General features: G+C 37.1%; 1 protein-coding gene across 1 annotated transcript in view; it reads right to left on the bottom strand.

Moving 5' to 3' along the window:
• The window catches only part of EML6 (echinoderm microtubule associated protein like 6), a 114449-nt gene extending 91146 nt beyond the window's left edge, over positions 1–23303 (bottom strand). Inside the window, exon 1 of the mRNA XM_010288035.1 lies at positions 23107–23303. Coding sequence (XP_010286337.1) covers positions 23107–23303 — 197 coding nt within the window. The remainder of the gene's footprint in view (positions 1–23106) is intronic.
• Between the last annotated feature and the right edge of the window lie 1320 nt (positions 23304–24623).

Here is a 24623-nt window from a genome sequence, read left to right as displayed (position 1 = left end):
TTCAGCAGGTTAAATAGAGGTGAAAGACTCATCTGAGGAAAAATGTGTGCTTAATGGGTATTAGACAACAGAAAACCCTCACAGGACAGAGCTGTTTTTTATCAGAAAGAGCTAAAAGTCAAGTCCACATCAATTTGATATCACAGAATTCATTCTCCAGTCAAGGTCTTTTTCCCAGTGGAGTCTCTAGTGTCTAAGACACAGACATTACACGAACCTTCTCATGTAGTTAAGGTGTCCACTTTGCCAAGCGGAGGTTTTCAGATGTCTAGGAAAAGGAAGCGAATTTTGAAGCCTTACACTGAAATAAAATCCTTATTAATCAAAAGTAATCAAAGGACAAAATTTTAATGGAAATCCAGCTCATGGCACTGCCTTGTAGTTACTTAAAATGTTTCCAAAACTCATTTGCTCAAGCTGGAGGATGGTATGTATTTTTGCTCCACTTGTGGAAATATGCCTAAATATGGCTAACTCGCATGTCTGAGAAAATCACCATCGAGACACATCTATTTGCTAGTGGAATCCTCTGAAGATTCCATACACAGGCATCAGGACTTCAGCTATGATTGCTCTATCTCCAGCTCTTACACCAGCTGCAAGAACTGGGAACAGGGAGACCGGAGGTGAAAATGTCTAAAGACGTTCTGAGTTCTTGAATCTAGCAGCAACAGAAATCTGTGGGACTACCAAGGTCTGTTTGTTCTAGAAATTGGAACTGAACTCAAAATTTCTCCAGCTCCACACTACTGCTACCAACTAGATGGAAGTTTACTAGCGAAGGATTTATCTCACCTCCTTCTAGCTGTTATTCACATAGAGGCACTGTGAAGGTTAAAGGACTGTAAAAGCCTATGTAAAACATAGCAAAACATACGTACAGTTAGCTTAGCCTCCCTCCTTCATCACAATAATAAAGGAAGCACCCTTTCTTCCTAAAGGCAGTACACATAAATATATACACTACAAACAAGGGCAGACACCAAATATATCTGAGAAATGAATCTAAAATTAACTTCTTCACAAACTGTAGGTAAATGCTCACTTATCTAGTCCATATAACCTGTGGCCTTTGTCAGTCTGAGAACTTTAGCTCAAAGCGTATCAATAAACTGTCATTTTCCCAAATTTATTTGAGAGTCAAATTCTGCTAAGTTTTTGTAACAGTTATATTTTAGGATACTGGCTAACAAAACCCAACCTACCACTAACATATTTCACTGAGAGACCTATCTGTCCTATTAAAACTACTAAAAATACTGTAAGAACTAGATAAACACACTGAAAGCCCTTAAAAATCTTCCTTCACTCACCACATAGAAATATTATTGAGTTTATCTTTACAGAAATCACTAAAAGACTATTAAAATACTACCCTCTGACATAGAGGTGTAGAATCCCAAAACTATGTGAATTAAACATGCTTCTCTCACCTGTATCTGATCAGAGACAGAAATTCACTTTGGTCATTTTTGGAACTTAGCTGTACCTAGAAATTATGCTCAGGAAAAGTTGGTGGTGTTTTTTTTTTTTTTTTTTTTAATGTCTTTCCCGGTTCATTGATCATCTTTATATGTTAGAATAAATCTATGATGCTTAATATTCAAATCAACTTTGTATAGTCACACACAAAAAGTTTTAATTGTTCCACTTTGAATTTCTTTTTAACCCTTACTATTTTCCTGTGATATTGAATATTTCCTCTAAGTCATTTACTGTCATGTTATCCAAGTACTTTTTATGCTTTCCTTAAAAAAAAAACAAAAACAAAACACCAAAACAAGAAAGAAATCAAGAAGGAAAAAAAGTAAATGGCTTTATTAGTTAATCACTACATCAAGTTCACCCTAGTGCAGTGTTGCATGCAGAAGCAGAGTGCCTGAGGAGTTAGAAAGTCAATTATATTACTCCATCAATGCACCGTCTAACCAAGTAGAAGCAAGAAGCAGCTTTAAATGTAAAAGTTAATACCAATTACACAGGCCAAAGTAAAATCTTTCTTTGCTTTTGCCTTTTGGAATCTCACAGAAGACTGTACAACCTCAAAAATTGTATTTTTTCAGGCTAATGTGGGTATGAGCAGTGCTTTTGGATGAGAAACTGTGGTTCATCAAGACTAGAAAATTAAATTACTTCTTAGATTGCTATAATATAAAATCTTATTCTTGAGATGATAATTCCAAAAATCAGGAGTTAATACCAATGTAGTATTTCAATGATATTTAAGAAGAATACACAGACTTCCTTTGATCTTTGTGGTAACTGTTTGAAAGCATATCAAGACTATATTTATGTGCATCATGATGTATATACAACATAAAGAGTACGCACATGCAAGCTAGTATACAGTCTGTATCTAAAGCAGCCCACGGTATGTATCCTGGGTACTGTATGAAAGACAAGATGCAGATGCATCAGACATCCCTTGTCTCTGCTCTGCCACCAAGATTCACCAGCTCCTCTGCTGCAGATGACAGCAGAACCTACTTCTCCCTAATGTCTCTATCTTCCAATGGGAGGCATCATAAATTAGTATTGCTCAAAGCAATAGAAATGACAGATAAGAAAGTCCAAAGAGGCTGAAGCTGTCTACCTTAATGACAGTCAAAATACGGTAAATTCTTATGTCATGTGGACAGTCATACTTCACCAGAACAAGTCAAAGAATAGGATGAGTGCGCCCAGTGCATTTTCTCAAGAAGCAAGCCAAACATATTATTTGGCACCGCATTCATAAATGTGAAATTCCTTAAAGGAAAAGGCTATACAAACAAAGTTGTCTTAGTAGGTTCCAAGCTTTGGCTGCTATACCAGAAGAACTATATAGAGATTTCATTCTTCATTAGCTTCAGAACAGAAGTGTATGACAGAAAATACAACTACTAGATGTAAAATAAATTAAAATGCTATTTTCCCAATAATTGTTTACACAATCATATTGTAAGTGTATATTAAAACATAATTTAATATTTGAATACAATAAACCTACCTAATTCAAATTACTGCATCTACAGGTTCTATAGGATATACCATATATACAGTATAATCAGGGTATAGCTTTTAAAATTTTGTGCTGCAAAACAGCTTCTGAGCCAATTTGGGTATTCATATCTTGTGTTGTGCTGTCAGTATAGGCAAATATATAAAATGGGAAGCAGACATATTTTAAGTAACAGGGCATTGGAGGAATTCCCAGATTTGCCATACAAGGAATAGTAAGACTAAGGAAAAGTTTGCCCTTTCTGAGTTCCATGCTAGTGGTACCTAAGTTAGCTACTTTAAAATATCTGCAGGAACATTATACTAATACACTTGCAGCTCAGCCAACAATACAGCCTGCAATATTTTCTGATTACACTTGTATTTTTGAAAGCAAAAGCAACTGATGTGTGACACATTATACACATTTTTCTTCTCTCTCTTGCAAAAATATCAGACTAGTTGAGAAGCAACTAGAATTTTAATATATGTTAATTTGTGCCATGTATTTTGCATAAATTTGCTTTTCTTTTTGTATTATACAGGCAGCTGGAATAAGTAAAAAAAGATCTGCAATCATCTCAGAATTTAAAAAATGGAAAGCCAAATCATTATTCCATATTCGTGATTTAAATATTAAAATAGTAAAATTATAGACGTTTGCTTTTATGATCTTATAATGAAGTCATAAATATATGTAGAAATGTTTGCATTTTTACTTTGGAAATGAGCTTCATACCCTGACCGGAACACACCTTAAAAAAAGCAATGCAAAGCAAACTGTTTTTTTTTTACATGGCATTAAACAATCATATCTTTTTTACTTAACTGGAAAATGACTGAAATGATTGCATTTAAGTTTAATAATATTCGTATTATCTTAGTTGGTTGGAAATATGGCTCACTGGACTTTTTTTTTTAATTTTACATGATGGCCTATCAACATTAAAGCAAGTAGGTGCTCCACATTTAAGAAATACTTGAAACTAGGATTAATGAAATTAAAAGCGTATAACAGACTAGAGATAGCAATAGGTATCAAATGCTAATACACAGGATTCTGCCAAGCAGATCCCTGAAAATGCCAAAGTCTGCTCTCCGGAAATCCAGGTTTGTGATCTTGTTTAATTGCCTTGCTGCCATCTCTCAGGATCCTGAATTCCACCACCTCATGATCACCACAGCCAAGTCTGCTCCCAACTTTAGCATCCCTGACCAGTTCTTCTGTGTAAATACAAGGCCCAACACAATGTCACCCCTTGTTTTTTTCACTGCAACAGAATAAATCTATATATTCAGTTATTTTATATGCATTAGGAACAAACCTAAGACCCCTTCAGGTGCAGTTCAACAACGTGAACAAAAACAGATTACCATATATTTTTCCAATGATTCCTCATTTAAAAAAACCACCTTCATATGTATGTGATAAGATGAGAAAGAGGATCCTTTCTACATTTACATTTAATCTCTTTACAGATAATAGACATTTGAGTCGTAGTTGCTCCCAGACAGACGGAAATAACTTGTTACATATAAAAATGGTCTCTCTTGGGTTTCAGCTGAGTATTTTGGAAACAATCCTCAAAAGAAACAAGGTCTCTTCTTCAAGAAAAGCAATTTTATTGATGGACTAAACATTTCACTAGTTTCCGATGCATAACTGAGTGTAAACAACATATACTGAAACTGCAAGAGATTATGTACATGTATAGATAAAAAAAATTAATAAATAGGGAGGATGTTCCATTACTACTTTGTGTTTTATACTAGTCTAGATACTTTGGACAAAACAGTTCAGCCACTGAAGTGTGGGACAGACTAATGCCAAAAGTTTCTGCAACACTCTTCTGGGAAAGCCATCTTTCCTGGAAATCTGCATAATAGTACTGCACGCAAACAACTTTCAAAGGAAATTACTTTCAGAGATACTCATATCTGTATTAAGTTCATGAGAACAGAGAAGAGGAGAAAGGGAAATTATTACATTCTTTATTTTACCTACTTCTACAAATGTGAAAGTATTGAGACGTATAGCGTGATCCTGAGGGCTTCTACAAGTGACTGAGTTTTGGAGTGGCTGATTGTCAGTCCTGTGTCCATCTTGGCTTGTAGTACCTCCAGGATCCCTGGTACTACAATGTGGCCTGATGTGAATCTACTGTCACCCTAGCATTCCAACAAGAGAGGGTCTCCAAATTCTCAGATACATTTGTTAGCAATTTCCGGATTGGCTTTTATTATTTAGAGTTGGATATTTAATTGCCAAGCCCTCAGCATAAACGATGTTAATAGCTACGTCCATACTAGCAAATAAACCACTGCCAGAACATAGATTCAACACTGACCCATTATTATCTATGCTATTTAAGTAGTAACACTTCTAGCCTATGGCGTTTCTCAAGGCTGGAGAACCAAATGCCCTCACTGTTTCATTTAAAAGTCAAGCCAGTTGTCCCTTGATCCAACAGGAGGAATACTGTTGAAAGGTTACATTCAACTGAACCTCATTAGAGAAATAAATACTTTCATCTGTGTAAATCAGCATCTAACTCCTGCAGATTTGGCAAAACAATGAAGATTCAAAACAAATTATTGTTTTACCCAAGGTGTATCATCTTATGTTGACTGGAAGGAACTAAAATATCTAGACTAGAAGAGTGAAAATAGCACAGGGAAAAAAAAGGATGCAAACCAAACAAATTAAAGAGAAAATAAGACAGCAAGGAAACTTTCCAGATATTAGTCAAAGAATGTCTCTGAGTTAGTGTAGAGAAGAGAGACCTTTAGCCAGCCCTTAGGGAGGTGACTATGGGGTCATCAGTCAAAGCAGATTGCTACAGCTGTGTGGGAGTTTGATTGATAACTATGAAGTCATCTTCCTACAGGCTAGCCAGAAGCTGTCATTTTTATTCACTGTGTCAGCTGAACTTTCTTTTTACAACAATGCAAGAAGTATAATAAATTTGAGAAAAAAGGAAAAATTATTCAGTCGAGAGAGGTATACTTTAACATAAATGAAGTTTCTAATTAAGAAACATAAAGATTAAATGCCTGACAACAAAATTATGTTCAAAACTTAGAATACGCTGCCAACTTTTCCTATGAACTAAACACCTCAGGGTTCTTGTACTGGTTTCTGAAACAGATGATCAAAGACGTATACTAAAATTTTCAAAATAAGATAGGTAAAAATATGTTGGCATATTGTATGAACAATTGAGTCTTGGAAGTCCCACATCAGACAGCAATCCAAGAACAAAATAGGGGAGGCAAACATCTTTCAGTGTCCGTTCCATCAAAACTATTCCATTTGGAGTGTTGGGATGCCAAAGGTAACAGGAAACCAGTTTTACCTAACTGACTCAAGAGCCAGAAGAAAAACCAAAATACAACATGTTAGAAAGAGTATGCTAACACTCCCACAGGAATAATCAGTACAGAAGATAATGGGAAATGACATTTGAAATGCTAAAATCATCTGTCTTCAGAAAGAAATGAAGAGCTAAAAATCGCCATGATTATCTGAGCAAAATTTAATGTCTTATGCTCATGCCTTGAATTTATGTTGAAATACAGCAAAGCTCTTCTGTTTGTGATTTAGAGAGGATGTATGCTATTATCAATAAACTAAATTTGGATATGTTTTTATAAAGCAAATAGACCAAACCAAAGAACCAATCATGGCTGTGACTATCAGGGGCTTTTTGGTGACTACCACTTTTCTTTTTAAGAAATTTTCTATCACACACCAGCACCAACCCCCCACCCCATCCTGTCACAACGCAAGAGCTTTTTTTTTTTTTTTTAACTGTTTTTTTAACCTAAATTTTTTTACCTAAAATTCTGTCACAACTCAGAAAAATCTCAGATATGCCAATACTGAACATGCCTATTTAGTTCCAACTGCTTAGCAATTCCAGGTTTAAGTCCAGTACACTAATAAACTGAATGCAGGGACAGCATTCTTCACTCTTCACTACTACCATCAGGAGAGAAGAGGAAATGTCCAGAAGGGAAAGGAGTAAATCCAAATCAGTATAAGTTCATTATCAAGATTTCTAATACTATTAATCTGAAATTATGGTGAAACAGACTTTTTGGAAAGTGAAAGGGAGGCTCGTTCCCAAATTTGTCGCTGTATGAACACACATCTTTCCAGGAGAGACATATTCCTGTGTATCTAGAGATAACTCATAACTGCATAGACTGTGCCTGCGATCAGCTCAATCGTCCATAAATCCAAAGCACACAACATGCTGTAACATAGAACAGAGGTGTGGGGCTTTTTTTTTTTAATATTGAACATTCATGTAAAGCATTTAGTCAACAAATCATTTGAAAGCCAAAGATATATAAAATATATAAGATATATGTATACATTATATAATTATATCATAATTTTAATATACACACACACGTGTGTGTATATATATATTTAAAAAAACCCAGAACACAATCCTGACAAAAGTCTGAGATGGATCAATACAGAGAAACTACAGCCCAACTTGTAGTAACATGTGACAGCTGCAGAAAATGCTCAGTTTCAAGGGGGGTTAGGCTGATTAAATTGTTATATCTGATATGGAGGAAGAAGGCAGAAAAAAAATTGTGCAGTGCACTTAAATGTCATCATGTATAAAGTAATTCATACCAAACTAAATGACAAGGTAAAAGAACATTTACCTCTAGGCAGTAGGGAATCCCACAGATTCAAATTGAAAAATAACAGATACCACAGGGAAAATGCGAAATGCAACACACTGGCTACAGAGCACATTCAGAATAATTCCATCAAATAACTATTTAATACAGCAAAAATGGTGCATTCTAAAGAGCTGTCTTACTTAACAGCAGTGTATTCATACTTGATTTAATCTGTCCTCTGTTGAAAACAAAATACCATGGTTATTCCTAGTTTAAATTATCTTATGACCCATCACCAGGTCTAATAGTTAACTGAAACATAATTGTAAAATTATACTGATGCAGACACAAATACCAAAACATTCCTTGCTCAGATACTGGTGTCTCAGCTCTCTTACAGAAAAATCATATTATATCTCACATGATGCCAACTCAACGAGAAAAATACTACCTATTTTAATTTAAAATAAATAGCTTCACCCACCTTCTGCATAGACCTCAGATTTTCTCACACGATGAAATCTTTTCCACACACCTGTATTCACCAGATTTTGGAAAGTGAACCTCTCTTTCTCACCCAAAACCTCGTATGCCGATTTATCCCACCTGAAATCTTTTTCACTTGTTTTGAACTCAGTCTAACCAGTCTACACTAAGAACAGCGGAGGTTGCATGCAGATAAGAGTCAGTGCCATCACTGCTGGCAAACACATGAAGAGCTATATAACACAAAGACAGTTAAAACAGAAGTCTTTACATACACCAGGATTCCTAGCATCTCTTGCAATTCTAATGTTCATCACTGACACAGTCTAATTTGAATGACATTTCAGGCTGATGATTTGACAGAGAGAAGTTTCACCATCAATATTAAAACCATGCAATTCAGAGCTCGGTACAATGTCCACTGAATCACAGACATTTGTGTAAAAAGTTTCAGCAGAGTTACATTAGTAAACTGCAAAGATTTTGGAAAAGCGTAAAGATTTTTAGATTTCTTGAGTTAATGTTTTACAGTTAAAGATCTACATCCTAGTTCCCATCATAGCATACAAATAAGCCCTGGAAATGCAAGTCTCTTCTAGACATTTTAGACACGGAAGATTAATTTACTTCCAAACTTTTAAAATGATCCATCTGTGTTAACAGAGCAATTCATATGTTAGCACATAAGGTAGTGCCCACAGAGCCATCATGATAGCTGAAAAGCAAATTATGTCTGTGGTAACTCTACAGAAAAGATAGGAACAAGAGCAAAAAATGAAGACAGAGTTTGGAACTGTAGCATGTTCTTTGAATCAGATAAGTTCCCTTCTGTGCTGGCTACAAAATGGATGAAGGGAAATTGTTCAGTACCTCTACTTAAGGTTATGTTAGGCAACAAACTCAGTAGAGGTTTGAATTGCCGGCCTGGGAACAGTTCTCCTTTGACCAAAGAAACTCAGACTCCTGACTTTAGTTTGTCAAGTAGCACCTAAGCTGGATAACTGAAAGAAACTACATAAATACTTGCCACACAGGCTACATGCACAACCTGACTTAATATTAAACTTACCTTGAGTTAAGCAATGTTGACAGGATTGTTTTATAGTTGCTTAAAAATTGTTAGAAAGTGTAAATACTGTAAGTTTCAAGTAAAAGTAATGCCATGTAATTAAATTAATATTTTGCATAAGTAACAGTAGATAAAACTTTCAGTATTGAATTCCTGAGGAAACAGAGTGTCATTGGAAGTGCTGATTAATCTTTGTGTTTTGGTGAATGACTGATCATATATTTTGAAAAGATATTCACAAACCGCTTCAGCTTATTTTTTCTTCAGTAGAACTGGCTGCACTAGGCACCCTCATAATACAGGACCCCCTCTATTATTCAAAACACATGTATCTATGCATTATACAGTTATTAATTATCCACATAGTTATTAATTTTACCTCTGTTTTATTGGATGTGCAGCCAGTTACAGGCACAAATATGAAAGAGCAGGTGTTGTAAAGTCACTTACACTACCAAAATCCATGAAATGCTATATTTGAGAGAGATTACAAAGAATGCCTTTTGAACTACTTTTTTTTTTTGTGCGACTAACACCAGGAGTTATATAAACAAACATGGAATGATGACTTTTTATGTTTTTATGTAAGCACTACGACTCATTCTCTTGCCTATTATTATTTCTCTTTTTCTCTTGATTTCTTAGCAAACTCTTCAAAGCAGAGATCCTGAACCTGGAGTTCTGCTTCCTGTGAACTCTCAGAGAGCAGGTCTCATCGGAGACCTTTTTGCTGTATTTTCAGTTCAGTACTGTGGTAGAGACTGAAGTTTCATGCAATTATGTAACTGCCTGGCAGCATGTCGTTTCAGGCAGTTATAATCTGGTTTATTGCTTGCCATTTACTAAAACTGTTTCTTCTCTAGCTTACGGTATCACGGATGCTATAGGGATTTTTGCCTTCTACATCACAGCAGGAAAGAAAGCAAGCTTCATACCACAACCACCAGGTTCATCTGGAGAACAAAATACATCTTCTGCTTTATACCAGCGTTTCTATTTACTTCCACCTCAGTAGACAAAGCATTACACTCTTCCCTTACACAGAGAAAATGGGTTTTGCTAATAGCTCAGATGATACTTGGAGGCTAGAACTGAACAGAATATTTAAGCGTAAACCAAATTTAAGGTTTATTTAGAAGAGCGCCGTTTCAATACAATGAGCAAATTTCAGCAGAGTTCCAGATTTAACCATATGATGGCAGACAGCCAGAAGTGCGAAGTATCAGTGGACTTAATTCTGTTGAGGGCTCTAAAGAAACAGGCCTCTGCTTTACTGATTTAAGATATGAATTAGTTTCAGAGCTTTAAAAAAATACGAGCTTTTAAAGTTCTCAGGTGTCCTTGTACACAGTTCAGATACCTACTTGCTCTTCAGGTTTCCTGAGCAAAATACCCTCTCCCATGAAAGAATTTTGTGAATGAAACTGCATCCATGCGAGATGCCTAGATACTTACAAAAAGATGTATCGTACTTAATTCTTCAGTATAAACCTAGGCTTAAAAAATACAATGGACAAGCTCTCCAAAAACTTATCCCATTCCTGGCATTTACTGGTCATCCAAGCCATAGATTTTTCCGTACAATGCATGATATTATTATGTATAATTCCTCCAGTAATTCATTAACCTACACTGCAATAAAAAATGACAAAATATAGACTGACGTAACTAGTTTGGCACTAGAACTGGAAACTGTAGGCTTTTGCCATATGTGCTCTTGAAGATTTACTGTTCTAGAATTCTTCTCCACATCTACAGAGCAGACAATAAAACAATAGGTCAAATTCTGCCAAGAGCCTTAAGAAAGTACCAGCATTTATCAATTCCTGTATTTTCTTGCTACATGAAGAGAGGAATTATTCTCCATAGATTCTACTGCAACGATACTGCTGACTGCTTATAAGAACTCTTTATTGCCTCCTTGCTAGCTTTGTTAAACAGCAGTGACGCCTTGGAAGGGAGCAGCCAAAAATCAGTATGAGACCTCCATTAGCATAGCTATTAGTATGCATTCCACTCACTCCGCAAACAAAACTAAAATAATCTGATGTTCTTTCATACTGTATTTTATTTCTTTCTCCAAGAAATTAATCTCCTTATAAGGAAAAAAAAAAATCCAAAAATTTGATAGAAGCCCAGAGAAAAGTAAATATGAAAACAAAACAAAGAAAAATGCAACCCCCTCAAAACTCTTAAGTTCTTAGTCAAGTTCTATCTCAAAGGAAGAAGTTACTTTATAGCTATTTTCTTAAGATAGTAATGATTTATAAAATTGCTTTTTTGACAAAACTATGAGTGTTCTGCCAGGGAGGACCTGAATTTATGAAAAGTAATTCTAAAAAGGATATAAGCATAATTTAAAAGGATAAAAGAATAATCCTTAAAAGGCAGTAAGTCATTTTAGGCTGCCATACAGCCCAGGACATTAGTCCTAAGAGAAATGTTTGAGTATTGAAAGTTATTTTGTTAGCAGTTAATTTTCAGCTAAAATATAATTAATGGAAGCGGCATTGTACAAGAGCAGCTAATAGCTTGCAATCTATAAACTATAGGAATATCAGAATAGTCCAAAAACTGTATACCAGTGATATAAACTTGTGATATAAAGTGAATAGGGATATAAATTTCCTGCTCAATTAAATAGAATGCAATTGTGATAATTCAGCGCCTCTATACTCCTTCCAATAATCAAAATCTCCCTTTTAGTTGGCGGGGTAAAATTCCAGACACAGCCCAATACATTTTGCTCACAGCAAAAAATAAAAAATATTATGTTTGATCCCATTCTATCTTTATACAGGATCTGAGGAATTTCATTAAATCCAAACTTCATTAAAATGTCAGTATCTGGAGTTCATCATATTGAAATTCTTTAATACCTCAGTGTTTTCTTAAAACAGCATTTAACCTTTGTATGTGTGCGCACACACATGCTTTATTATGGTCTGTTAATTTTGTCCTTTACTTGACTGGGATTTATGATAGAAGTCCCTAAACATTTTCTCATCTTAGTTCTATTTCTGAATTGATCATTTCACTCAACCAGAAATATTACCATGTACGGTAGTTAAACCAATTAGCCAAATGAATTTAGGACTACTATCCTTAGTTCAGAAAGGCGTATGTAAATTTTAAAGACCTACTAAAATCTACCTTAGTAAGGAATAAAAGTACCTTCACTGACCCATTGTATAGGTTTAAACTGGAGGCTATGGAGGATAATTGCATGGATTAATCTAGTTATCTACATTCGATGGCTATAGTTATAGAGTGTGGATTAAACTATACCACCTTTTTTCATCTATTTCTCAACATACATTTTATATTGGAAATGTGAAAGCTTTCACACTTTTAGCTGGATTCAAACTAATGATCTACCACCACCAATAATAAATGCGTGCATCTTATACACTAAACATCCTAACTAGTCTCAAAATAATCTATTTTTAAATGCGGCAATTACAGCTAAATCAGCTTTTCCAGAAGTCTACGCTTTAACATACTTTGCTGCTACTGCCTCTTTCTCAAACATCAGCTTTCACTGTCACTGTCTTGACTGCACCAACCTCACACCAAGACAAAAAGGGAAGTTAATGTTAATTTCGTTATTGAGTAAATTAAGCAGCTTTCACTTGGAACAAAGCAATTGTTGTATTGTTGCATAAACTATAAAAGTCGTATAATATTCTTCAATTCAGAAAAAGTCATGGGATCAGTGTGCTGTTCAGAAAGTAACAAAATACAGAAACTAATTATGGCTAACACATAAGCCTTATTCCAAAAACATGTTGTTGTTCTTCACCTTAATCATCAAAACTTTTTAGGAATACAGTAGGCAGTTAAGTGCCTATTTATCGGCTATAAGGCCAATTTAACAATATCCAGAGGTAAAGTTTACACGTTGATGCATAGGAAATGGATGCAAACTGCTTGATAGCCACTTCATTACCGGCCTATCCGCTTAATAATCTTAACTATCCTCTTAATCTTAACTATCCTCTTTAGTGCTCCTGCCCCATTTTTCATTTATCCCACAGTCACTATATGGTCATATCTCAAACAACACATCACACAGACTGCTTTCCCTCCTCCCCTGTTTGCTCCCGAAGAACTTCAGTCTACTCGGGCAACACCATGACTCATTCCTTAAGCTATCATTAGAGTATACACAAAGAAGAAAGAAGGAATCCAAAAGCTCTTGTGGTTAACATCAGACTCCAGCAATGTTCATAAAGTTCAGCTTTAGTCTAGCGGGCCTTCACATCACCCAGCTTCTCCTGGGCAGAAAGAAGGAGGCTCCTCTGACTTTATAGAAAGAAAACAAAGAGAATTAGCTCTCCTGATTTAAACTGATTCTTTGTTAAAATCTCCTCTCACAATATGAAATGTCAAATTTTAATTTGAAATATTTATTTTCATTTGTAATTTATACACAAAATTCTATATGCAAGTGTCACATATCCAAAAGAATTTGTATGCCCCCCAATTTTAATTAAATTCTGAATAGCATGACATGTGGTATAGAAAACAATTCATTCAGTGAAGAATGGGAAATAGAGAGAGAAAGTGCCCTGCATAAAAGAAAAAAAAAGGCATAGTGACATTTCTTTAACAGCACTATTTAAAAACACTAAACACCCAAAAATCTTTTCAAGTCTGAAAGAGCAAAAATTTTCACATCCTGAGCCCATGTCCAATAATATTAACCTTCTAAAAATATCCAGGAAAGCTCTGAGCAAGGTTTTGGTTAGGAAACCTTTCTACGATGATAAATGTAATGTCTACGTTAGACTGTAGCACAAAATCCACTCCTGTCTCTTCAAGGTGGCTACATTCAAGCAGATGCCTCTAGCAGGTTCCCTGAAACAGCATTACCTGAACAAGTCCTGGTAAAACCTGTTGTGAAAACATACCACTTCAGGAATACCTGTACCTATTACTAGGTAATCACGTTCTCTGTTGCGTGGTTTGTTTGGGGTTTTTTTACATGTTTAATGAATTGTTACTTGTTTACTCAATTACTTATACCAACCTGCCAGACCTATGGTGTTACGTTAAACTAACACGCATCTAAAAAGAGAAAGTAGTTTGTGATTTTAGTGGGCTACCTGCTTTAAGGACCTTTTGTAAAATGTCATTTTCTGCAACCACGTAGCTCAGGTGCAATTCTTCAAAACCTGTTTCCTGGATTGAGACTTACAATAGTCACTACAGGCTGAAACTGTATGAGTACGTCTTAGCATTAGTCTAATATTAGACTAATATTAGTAATTCTGGGTTAGATCCTGATCTGGACCATACCATTACGTTCTTAAGCCATAGAAAAGGACTACAGCTCCGTGAAGGAAATTTATATAGCCAGCCCTAACTACAACTTGTGAAGGTACCAGGTGCATAGATAAAGGGGAAACAGACATGCATTTACTGTAAGGCCACCTCCAGATACTTAACCCAACAGCAAAGAGAACTCTCTGGCAAAAGGCATTTATATTATTTGCCTCTTGAGAAGGAGGGATCGCACTGTAAGCAGTCCTATAAGGAATACAGCACAGCCCATCCCAAAAGCAGCTTGTCACACTGAGATGGTTATATCTAATTCCCAGATACAACCAGACCAACTTTTTCAGCCTCACAAGGAAAAGTTTGAAAATAGCCCTTTCAACAACAGAGAGCTTTCCTAAAGACTCAATATAACATCCTTTCAGACATTTGTGGTCTCCTCCTGTTGCCACATATTTTTAAAAAATGCAAACCTCTAGAAGTAGTCGAGCCAGCCCATATGCAGTAATCACGGCGTGTGCAGAAGACCTTGGACCAGGAGCATAACTGCACATTACAAAGTTGGTTTACAGCTGCTAATACGAAGAGGAGTTGCACTCAACAGCATTTCAATGGGTGTTTAAAATAATATGTAATTTCTGAACAGATGAGAAAGTAATCTCAGAATCCTAGAGGAATCGGGAATCTGCTATAGACCTACTGCTAAAATCTTGTTTAAACTCAGCCACACTAGTGCACATTCAACACCAGTGTAAACAGGGCCAAAGAGTTGATCCTATGAGTGTAACTTCTCACATATATGTAATCATCTTTCTCAGATTCTGCCAGACAGAAGGCCAAAGAGAAAGCTCAACTTTCACCCAATCATAGATTCCAGCATTTGGACAACTAAGCCAAAAGTTCCTTTAGGTACCTTATGAATAGTTTTCAAAAACTAGAGAAATGAAAGAAAATATTAAGGAAATTTACATCTGACATATATTCCCTGGTCAGACAGAAGCTGACTGTGACTAAGTCAGCTTGTTAAGTATGTCTTAAGATACATAGAAGAAGGAAAGTACGGTCTGACAAGTCACGATGAAAGGAAAAAAGTGCTCTAACCTTAACTGCAAGTACAGCTGTAATAAACTGAAGACATATTTTATTTTTAGTCTTTTTTTACTATAGTTAGCCATTTCTGGAATAAACAACATCTCTTTTTCAACAAAAAGAAAAAAGGGAAATATTATCCTGTATCCTGAATACTTCAGAAGTTCAGTTCATCTTGCCCAAAACTGTTATAAATACCCTTATTTTGCAATTAATATTTGCAAGTATTAAGTTACTACTAAAGACAGTATGAGAGTAAGTGACACTTGCAATTTTTATCTCTGCATATGGAAGACAATTTCTGAAGACAAGGAAGCAGACATTTTGCATAAATACATGCCCAATTTTGATGTGGATGCATCACCATTAGTATGACTATATATAAACTGTATTACTAGTCAGCAACTTTCATGGAGGGTTATTCCTTGAACATTCAGGTCTGCTAAAAACAATGAAGGCATTCAAAATTCCAGATAAATATTCAGTAAAATCTTTTGTAACAAGGAGCGTTAGGCAACCAAAATAAAGGTGTTGCTACATCTCTCTGAGAGAGTGTGTTTCAGTGTATTCCAATCCACATCACAAAAGAACGAACAGACTTTGACGCCTGCATCAACAGAAATTAGATGACTAAGACACAGTGTACCAAAGTTCACTATACTGTTAGGCTGTTTAGAGAAACTTGATGTATTTTACATTAAGCCACATTAGCACATGCAAAACACCTCAGCAATAATTCTGAAATCTGAATGTGCATAGCAACACAACATGCTTATCAAAATTTGGACACAACAAATCCATCTCTGACTGATGAGTAGATTCACTAGTTAGTCGTGTCTGGTAAGGGCAAAAAACTCAAGAGGCTGCAAAAGCAAACGTACAACCAGAACATCACCACTATGCAGAGTCACGCAAACAGCAATGCCCCTTTGTTTCGGTTGAGTAATACATCGTTATTAAGTTGTTCTTAACAACTTGCACAATTTTGTTCAGAATGTAAGGTGGAAATGATGTGTAAACTAAACCAGTAGCTTTATTTTCCAGTACGTTTGCAGCATGCATGTAACCCTTTCCCCGCAATACCAATGACGCCAGACAAAACCACTGTGATGTCTTTCCCTGGATGCATCCAATGTCATTGTCCCTGAAGATGTGGCAGGGTTGAATGATGGTTCCTTTAGAGATCTCTTGGGTTGGTCCATCATGTCAGTCTTCAAGATGGACATAGACATACGGTCTCTACTTGGCCTGAAGTTCAGGCCTACCTAAAGCTTTGGAGGTCTCATTCTGAGCCTTTTATAAACACCACCTTTAAAGAAGAATTTAAATTCAATATGTCTGGTAGACAGAAACTCCAGATACATTTCTACCCCAAGAACATTTAGATATCTCATGAGAAACAAGCTGATAGTCCAAAGAACAGTCGTTAAGTGGGGAAAGAAGTAGGCATTTTTGCTGTTCACCAAGGTTCCTTGAAAAACTGAGCACTAGGCAAGTGAGCAGAATACTCTTTTTAAAGACCCCAAAACTCCTCCTCCTTTTGCAGAGAAGCATTCCAACACTTGGAGCTGTAGAAAGCATATGGATACTAGGCCTAAGCCAGGCACTAAAGTCACTGAGAACACTTCCTAGAAGTATTTATTGCACCTGAAAACTTCTCCAGCAGTTTGTCCTTCTAGAGAGATATAACAGAAGCATTGCTACAAATAATGCTGCAGTTCCTTCTTTGCCAAGACTTTTTTTTTAAATAAATAATAATCTCTACCAAACTGAGAACCTTGCTTTTACTCCCAAAAAGACACTATCACAGAGGAGCTTTCTTCTGCAATGCAGTACAAAACCAAAAAAACTCCCTCTTCCATTTTCACCAAAGGAAGCGCAGCCCTTGGGTCCTTAAGAAAAAGCCCACAGCATGGGCTACAGCAACTTACGCCTCCCCATCTGAAAAGTCTGTTGCCAGTTTGTGTGGTGAAAATGTTGGAAGGACATTTTTAACCCCTACCAGACACAATTCTTTGAGATATCCAGTTATGAGCAAGCTATCATGGGCAAAAGCATGAATTTTTAATACTAATTACTGAAATACACATTATTTTTCCATTAAGTGTTAAAAGAAAGATGTGATTCTTCCTGCAAAAACCTAATCAAGACTTAGAAGAAAGAAAATAAGTATCTGGAAATTGCTTAGATAAAATCTATCTGACATCCATTTAGTCATTAAGAATGACAGCAATAATAGTTCATGGAGGTTGATCTCTTCTGTCCTACAAGATGCAGCTTATCAAATTCTGTAAAAATTAGAATTTGTATACTTTTGCAGGAAGTTTTATAGTAGAAAATGGTAATATAAAACTGTCTCATAAGTTCCTCCCATCCTTCTAACTAAAAAGATAATTTGAAATTAGGGTTACTCATATCAAAGCATTTTCTGTGAGTTTTCACCCTGTGACTAAAGTCGTCAAGGTTTAGCACAAGCTGCAGACAGTAGTCTTGAGGCACTTGTGATAAGAAACCACCACAGTTACTTGAACATCATTCTATAGCAAACAAGTGCCGTCACTTACCATCCAAATGGTGGCAACTAAACAGAAATTTAAAGTATTTTAGATCCCTTCTCATAAGCACCACCTTAGAAACAGAAATATTATTATAATACATAACTTGAAATAAAAATATTAAAGCACAGTTTGGCTATTTTGACTTCGAGGGTTTGATTTGCCTACCTCTACCATCAATTTACTTACTCCAAAATTACATTTACTACAGCCAACAACATAGGACAATGCTTCAAGCATCATATTTCTTTTTTCCCCAACTGGAGAAAGACAAGAAAATGTGCAGTCATGTTCCAATACGCATCCTGCCTCCTGGAACAATCACTCTAAAGAGCAAACCAGGCCTCTAGTCATTCTCGCAGCCCAGTAAATCTCATCACCACTGGCACATCCGCATTTTTAATCTCAATCTGTCAACACAGTGGCATGCACACACCAGCATACTTACAGCAATATTCTGATAAATCCGACATTGCTATTACATTGTAAGCAGTCTTACATAAACCACATGCTTTGGTAACCGGAGATAACGGGCTGGCTTTCCAGGTACCGTGCCCAGGCAGGAACACTGCTGAGAGCCCTGAGAAAGGGAGCAGTCTCTTGCGGCACTCTGCCTCACAAGTCACTTCCTTGAAGGCAACTGGAACTCCAAATGTGCTTTTGTAAATGCATAATACGATGATGTATCAGATAACACAGGAAACTGGGGTATATAAAAAGTGCAGATGAAGTGTTCAATTTGCTGTCAAAGGTGTTCTCTCAGTAAGTTTTAACACATTCAAAAGAACTGTTCAATACTGCAGAAATTCTCGGAAATACAAGAACGGGGACACATAACTTCATTACTACACCATCAGAAAAAATTCTCAAAGTTAGGAACCTCTGTTTACAAAAGAATTCTGTAAAAATAAATAAAATCAATTGTATTTTAAATTATAATGAGAAGTATCACAACTGGTTATATTTTTATTTTTGCTGTTTTCTGTGGCAAGTGTTTTTTGTTTTCACACCCATAAGTTGCAAAAAAATTATAGGAAAGAATTGCCTCCATTCAACATTTCATAGAGAGAAAAGAGAGGAGTTATCTAATTGCTTGCTATTCTTCAAGGAATGCACAATATAAAAGTAAGAAACCTTCTGTTCTTTTGAAAGTGTTCAGTTACTGTCAAAACCAATGATCCAGTCCTGCAAGTGGTTATACTAAACATAAATCCTACACTTCTATGGATTTTGTTGAAGGCAGTGACGCTGCATGAATTGCAAGATTCTCACGAATACATTAACTAACAGTCATGACAATAAGCTGCTTCAAAAGCCCACTTTTAAATGACTCAAAAAGGAAAACAATCCCCATATGTTAACATCACAGCTGCTGAAACCTAATCCTGCAAAGCACAAATGACTGAATTCAATGAAAAGCAATTACATGTGTAATGATAAATGTCTACACGACACTTTAAACACTAAAATGTTGCAATGCTTTTACATTATAGCAATACATAATATCACACATTAGCTATGATGCTTCAACTAGATCACATTTCAAGAACAATCAAACGTAGAGCTACCGTGCAAGACACTTCATGGTCTGTCACATGGACCTTAGGGTAAACTGTAGGGCTGACAGCTCAGAGAAAGGAGGAGTATTCTGACCTTTACTACCCTGGAGCTGCTAGGCGGTATTCAATAATCAGAGCTTTTTTTTTTTTTAAAGGAAAAAAAAAAAAGGGAGGGAGAATAGGGTGCATTTTATGCTCTTTGATTGTAAAGTAAACTTCATAAATGGCATGTCTTTGTAGTCTCCAAACAAAATGCATCAGTAGTCTTTGGAGACCAGAACCAACGCTATTCAATTCAACCATGTGTTGATCCTCTTTTATAATGACAGTACATGTTAATCAATAGTATTAACTATTCCACAACTAGGTAACATGCAAGAAGAAATGTATTACACAACTGGAAGTAACCAAAGAATCACAGAATACTTTAGGCAAAAAGAAAAGCTCTGGAGGTTACCCAGTCCAAGCCCTCCACAAAGCAGGACTCACTTCAAAGTTAAATCAGGTAGTTCAGGACCTCATCTCATCATGAATTTAAAAGGAGGAAGAGCTTGGAAGCACAGCACACAGCACCTTGCAGTGGCTTTGCACAGAAAACAAAACACTTCAGAGCTCACTTGTTCATACACTGAACAGCCACCTTATTAGCTGAGTGCAGTATGTTAAGTTCCGCATACAAACAGAACTTACTTTTCAAATATCAATCTGAAAAAAAAAGTAATTTCTCCATTAATCCAGGAGAGTCTGGTCTACCTTAGCCCAAATTAAATAATGTTCAACTGCATTATCTTGATACCAAGCAAGAGACAGGACTATTAAACTTGTGAAAACACATTAAACATACACTTTTAAACACATGACCTTTTCACCAAGGACAAATACGCACTTTCATGATTTTAATAAGCACTTCAAGGTAACGCATAGGTTCTCAGCCTTCTGATTCATGGGTTCATCAATTTTTTTCCACAAATGAGTATTCACTGAAACCTTTTGACACAGAAGGAGCTAACGGCAATCCTCAGGAGCAGAAGATCTTCCCACTTCAAGGTCTTCCAGTGTTAATGATTTTGCAGTATTTTCCAAAATCTCCAAGTTTTATTTTTTTAAATCATGTTTCAAATCTCTTTAGAAGTTACAACCTGTTGGACTGTAAATGTATGCACTGCTGTTTAGCAGCTGGTCTCAGGCAAGTACATACCAACAAATCCAGAAAAACTGGGTAAGTACATTCATCCCATTCATCTCAATTGGATGATAGCTGTGAAGCCTGAGATGTGAGAATTTAAATTCCTGCACTTATTAGCCATAGCAGTGATGACCACACATGGAACCATCTACTTAAAAGTACTCACAGTGATGGGATATTACGTCAATAAGGACTGCAAAATGCATCAAAAGCAAAGGAGGCAACCATTACCAGGTGCAAACAATAGAATATTCTGGCAGCGCTTTGGTGATTCTCTACTTCCTTAAACTCCATGTGACAGCAACTTTTCTTGGCCACTAACAGCTGAAATTAACTGTTATTTGGGTCCTGCTCATGCTTTCTGGACCCAATGTTTCATCCTTTGTTGAAACTATAGTTGTCCTACGGAATGCTGATCTTGTCGCAGATCAGAAACAAAACTCATCTTTCCAAAGCATTAGTTGTACATACAGCAAGTCCCTCAAAACACCTGCTAATTTGAACAGGGGGTTGTAAGTTTTTTCAAAAGAGCAGAACAGGCATAAGCAGCCTCGAAGTACAAACACCAGACACTCATATTCTTTCTCTTCCCATTGTACATTCTAAATGTGACACTGCCAAAAGCTGTCTCCTAATAGGAGATGTCTGAAAATAAAAGACACAAAAGTTGTACAATACAATTGGTTTTGAGACGGGGGTTTTGTCAAGTATAATAATTGAGACTTTTTTCCTCAGCTGATGAAATATTAAAAAGAGAAAATTTAAAAAAAGAGAACCAAAGCACCACTGTCCAACCAAAAACCAGTAGATATATGTAGATATGTAGTTGTGTCTTGACAAATTATATTTCAAGTATTTAATGAGAATTCAAACATAAGATCAGAAATATACAACATGGATTACACTTCATATTCCATAAAGTATCAAATTTATGTCCATACAACATGGAAAACTTTAATTTTGTGATACTGCAGATGCATCTAAAATACTCATTCTTCTCTGAAGCAGCCAAGTGTCTACTTAAACAGCCTTTTGGAACCAATAATACCTTTGAAACCAACTTTTATGCACATACACTGTATTTCATGAAACGCTACTGCTTTAACGCAGTATAATGGAGCGGAGAAGAATGCTATCAGGATACACAGCACTCAAAAGCTCTCACTGGGAAAAGTGGATGGTTTCCTGTAAACAAGGCTCCAGAATGACTATATGACAATTATGTGATTTTGCTACTGAGTGTCAAAACTCTGACTTCAGCAGATGTTTCCACAGTACTACTGGGACTGAGTCACCTGGGACTATTCTGGTTTCACATCATCAAAAAAAGCTTCGTTCATGCTGAATTAGTTGAACAGGGAAGGCAGCAGTTAGCTGTGCTCAGAGTGTCATCACTGTGCAACATCCTTTAAAAGGATATTCTAGGTTCAGATTTGTGTCATAAAGTAGTAGAGACAATGCTAATTTTCTATTTACTGATGTAAATTTCTGTATTGTTGAGCAGATTTTTTAAAAGGCTACCTTGAACTCTGTAACCACATTTTTACTGTGTTATTTTGTGAGGTCAGTAAAATTGATATTTCTTTGAGACAACAACATCAGATAAACCCACTTCTTAAGACAGTGCTTGAAAGAAAGAGACAAAACAATTGGTCAGACCAGGAGCAAGACCTGTGCTTCTGTAGCCATCTTGCACCAGCACACTTGGGATTTTTTGGTGAGAGTACAAACAGCTAAACTTGATTTTGAGTGAAATTTTCTGGGTGATATATATGTATATATAAAAAAATTAGTTTGACTTACATGCCAAATTTATGGTACTCTTGTGCTGGGATTTGCTGGGTGTAAGGAGAGCTACACCTGCCTTCTGTAAGACATCAGAATCGGTGAGCTAGGGTCCCAGCACTGGAAAGATTAAGGTACTGGATCCACGATTTTGAAGCACTGTTGCACTAAGATCTTGCCAGTGCATTTCTGCACTGAAACAAAGTGCTTTGCTTTTGGTGCAGTGCAATAGGAAAACTTACCTTCTCTCTTACTATAGCAAGATTTTGAAGCTTTGCTACAAAAATAATATCAACAGTAACTAGAAACCCAGCTTTCACCTAGACTGCTGGTAACAAATGTGATCTGCTTTTAAACAGGTACAAGCTGAGCCGTAAGAAGCAAGGAGGGGGTATTCTGCCAGCCCTACATTCTCCTCCCTTCCCTTTAAACCCCACCCCACCCCACCACCAGAAAAGTCAGCCCCCTTACCTGATAATATCATCGTTGTGCCCCAGGAAGAATTTCTGGCTGTGCTCTCTGGTGTTATAAACCACGCCGACTCCAGCCACGAAGTAAACCACCTCTTTGCCTGCCGTGTAGTACAGGTTGTTGCGGCACTGATGACCCCTGTACCCGTAAACCCACTCCAGACGGAGCTGGCATCTAGGAGCTGTCCGATCCGCCATGATAACCAATCCCCTCTCCCCACAAGCACACACAAAACCTAGCGCTGCCCCTCCTTCCCTTAACCCCTTCTCCCCTTCAGGCTTTTCCCTCTGGAAGCGTTAGCAGTCCCTGCCCAGCTGCCGCAGCTTCAGGTGGCACTTTCGACTGACGATTTTAAATAGAAAACACATTCGCGGATCAGGTCTGCTGCTGCTGCTGCCGCCACTCTCATTGCTGCGTTGCCACCATAATCTGCTGCCGCTGCTGCTCAGGACATGCGGCCGCCGCTTCCCCACCGCTGCGCGACCCAGGCAACTTCTTAGGGGAGAAGGGAGAGCACAAAAATACACCTACAAAAGCAGAAGACAGGGGTTTTTCTTTCCGAAGGCAAAGTAACTTCGGTGCATCACCACCACCTGCCAAAGGCTCCCTGCTGCACCTCCTGTATCGCACCTTCTCAGCTTCCTGCAAAAAGCTTCCTTAGGTGCTCTTCGTTTTGAGATATCTATCTTTGGGCCAAAACTGAAAGAAAGAAAAAAGAACACCCGTGATTTTCAACTGCAGAATACCTGTGTATTTAAAATGCAAAGGGACTACTTTGGGGCGGGGGGGGGACATTGTTTGGATGCATGCTGTGGCAGCCTAGGATCTTCTAAGCCCTTTCTGGAGGATCCAATGCTCTGAGTCTTCATATGAGGCAGTATTGAAAAAGAGGATTTGTATACAACATCCAGCATAAATATGGTAATGTTACCCCACCTTTCCTTATCTCCCAGCAAGCCAAAACATCCTCCTTTTGGAGTCTACAGCAACTCTATAATTAAAACAATTTTATGTTCCCATTTTTCAGTCACAAAACACTCCAATTTGCCATGAAGTGTGCGTGTGGGGGTGGTGGTTTTGGTTTATTTACTGTCATCCTTTGGCATGATATACCCAAGGAACACACTTGCTTACTTCTCTGCTTCTTCTAAGGCAAGATTTGTATTCCCATTATCAGTCGAGCATGGTTGCTGTATGTTGCCTGTCAGAAGACGTCCACAGCTTTATAGTACCACTCAACGCGAGACCAAACCCAACCCTCCAGAAACTCGGCCACAACCGCAGGGAAGAGAACGCTAAAATCAGAGGAGCAAACCCGAAGACTCATTCACAGAGCATACTGCCAGACGGAAGGGAAGAATAAACTACCCGCTACAGGGCTAACGCCTTTACTTTTTCCCACACAGCACGCCTCACGTTCGCTATCTGCCCGAACTGAAGAGCAGCGTGTTGATACGGGCTTACACAAACGCTTACAGCACCGGCAACGGCTCCCCGGCGTCCCCGGGACACAGGCG

This window comes from Phaethon lepturus, unplaced genomic scaffold (assembly GCF_000687285.1).
Source record: "Phaethon lepturus isolate BGI_N335 unplaced genomic scaffold, ASM68728v1 scaffold3795, whole genome shotgun sequence".
NCBI classification, from domain to species: domain Eukaryota; kingdom Metazoa; phylum Chordata; class Aves; order Phaethontiformes; family Phaethontidae; genus Phaethon; species Phaethon lepturus.
Note: the sequence above shows the minus strand (reverse complement) of the source record. Positions and strands in the feature narration are given on the sequence as shown.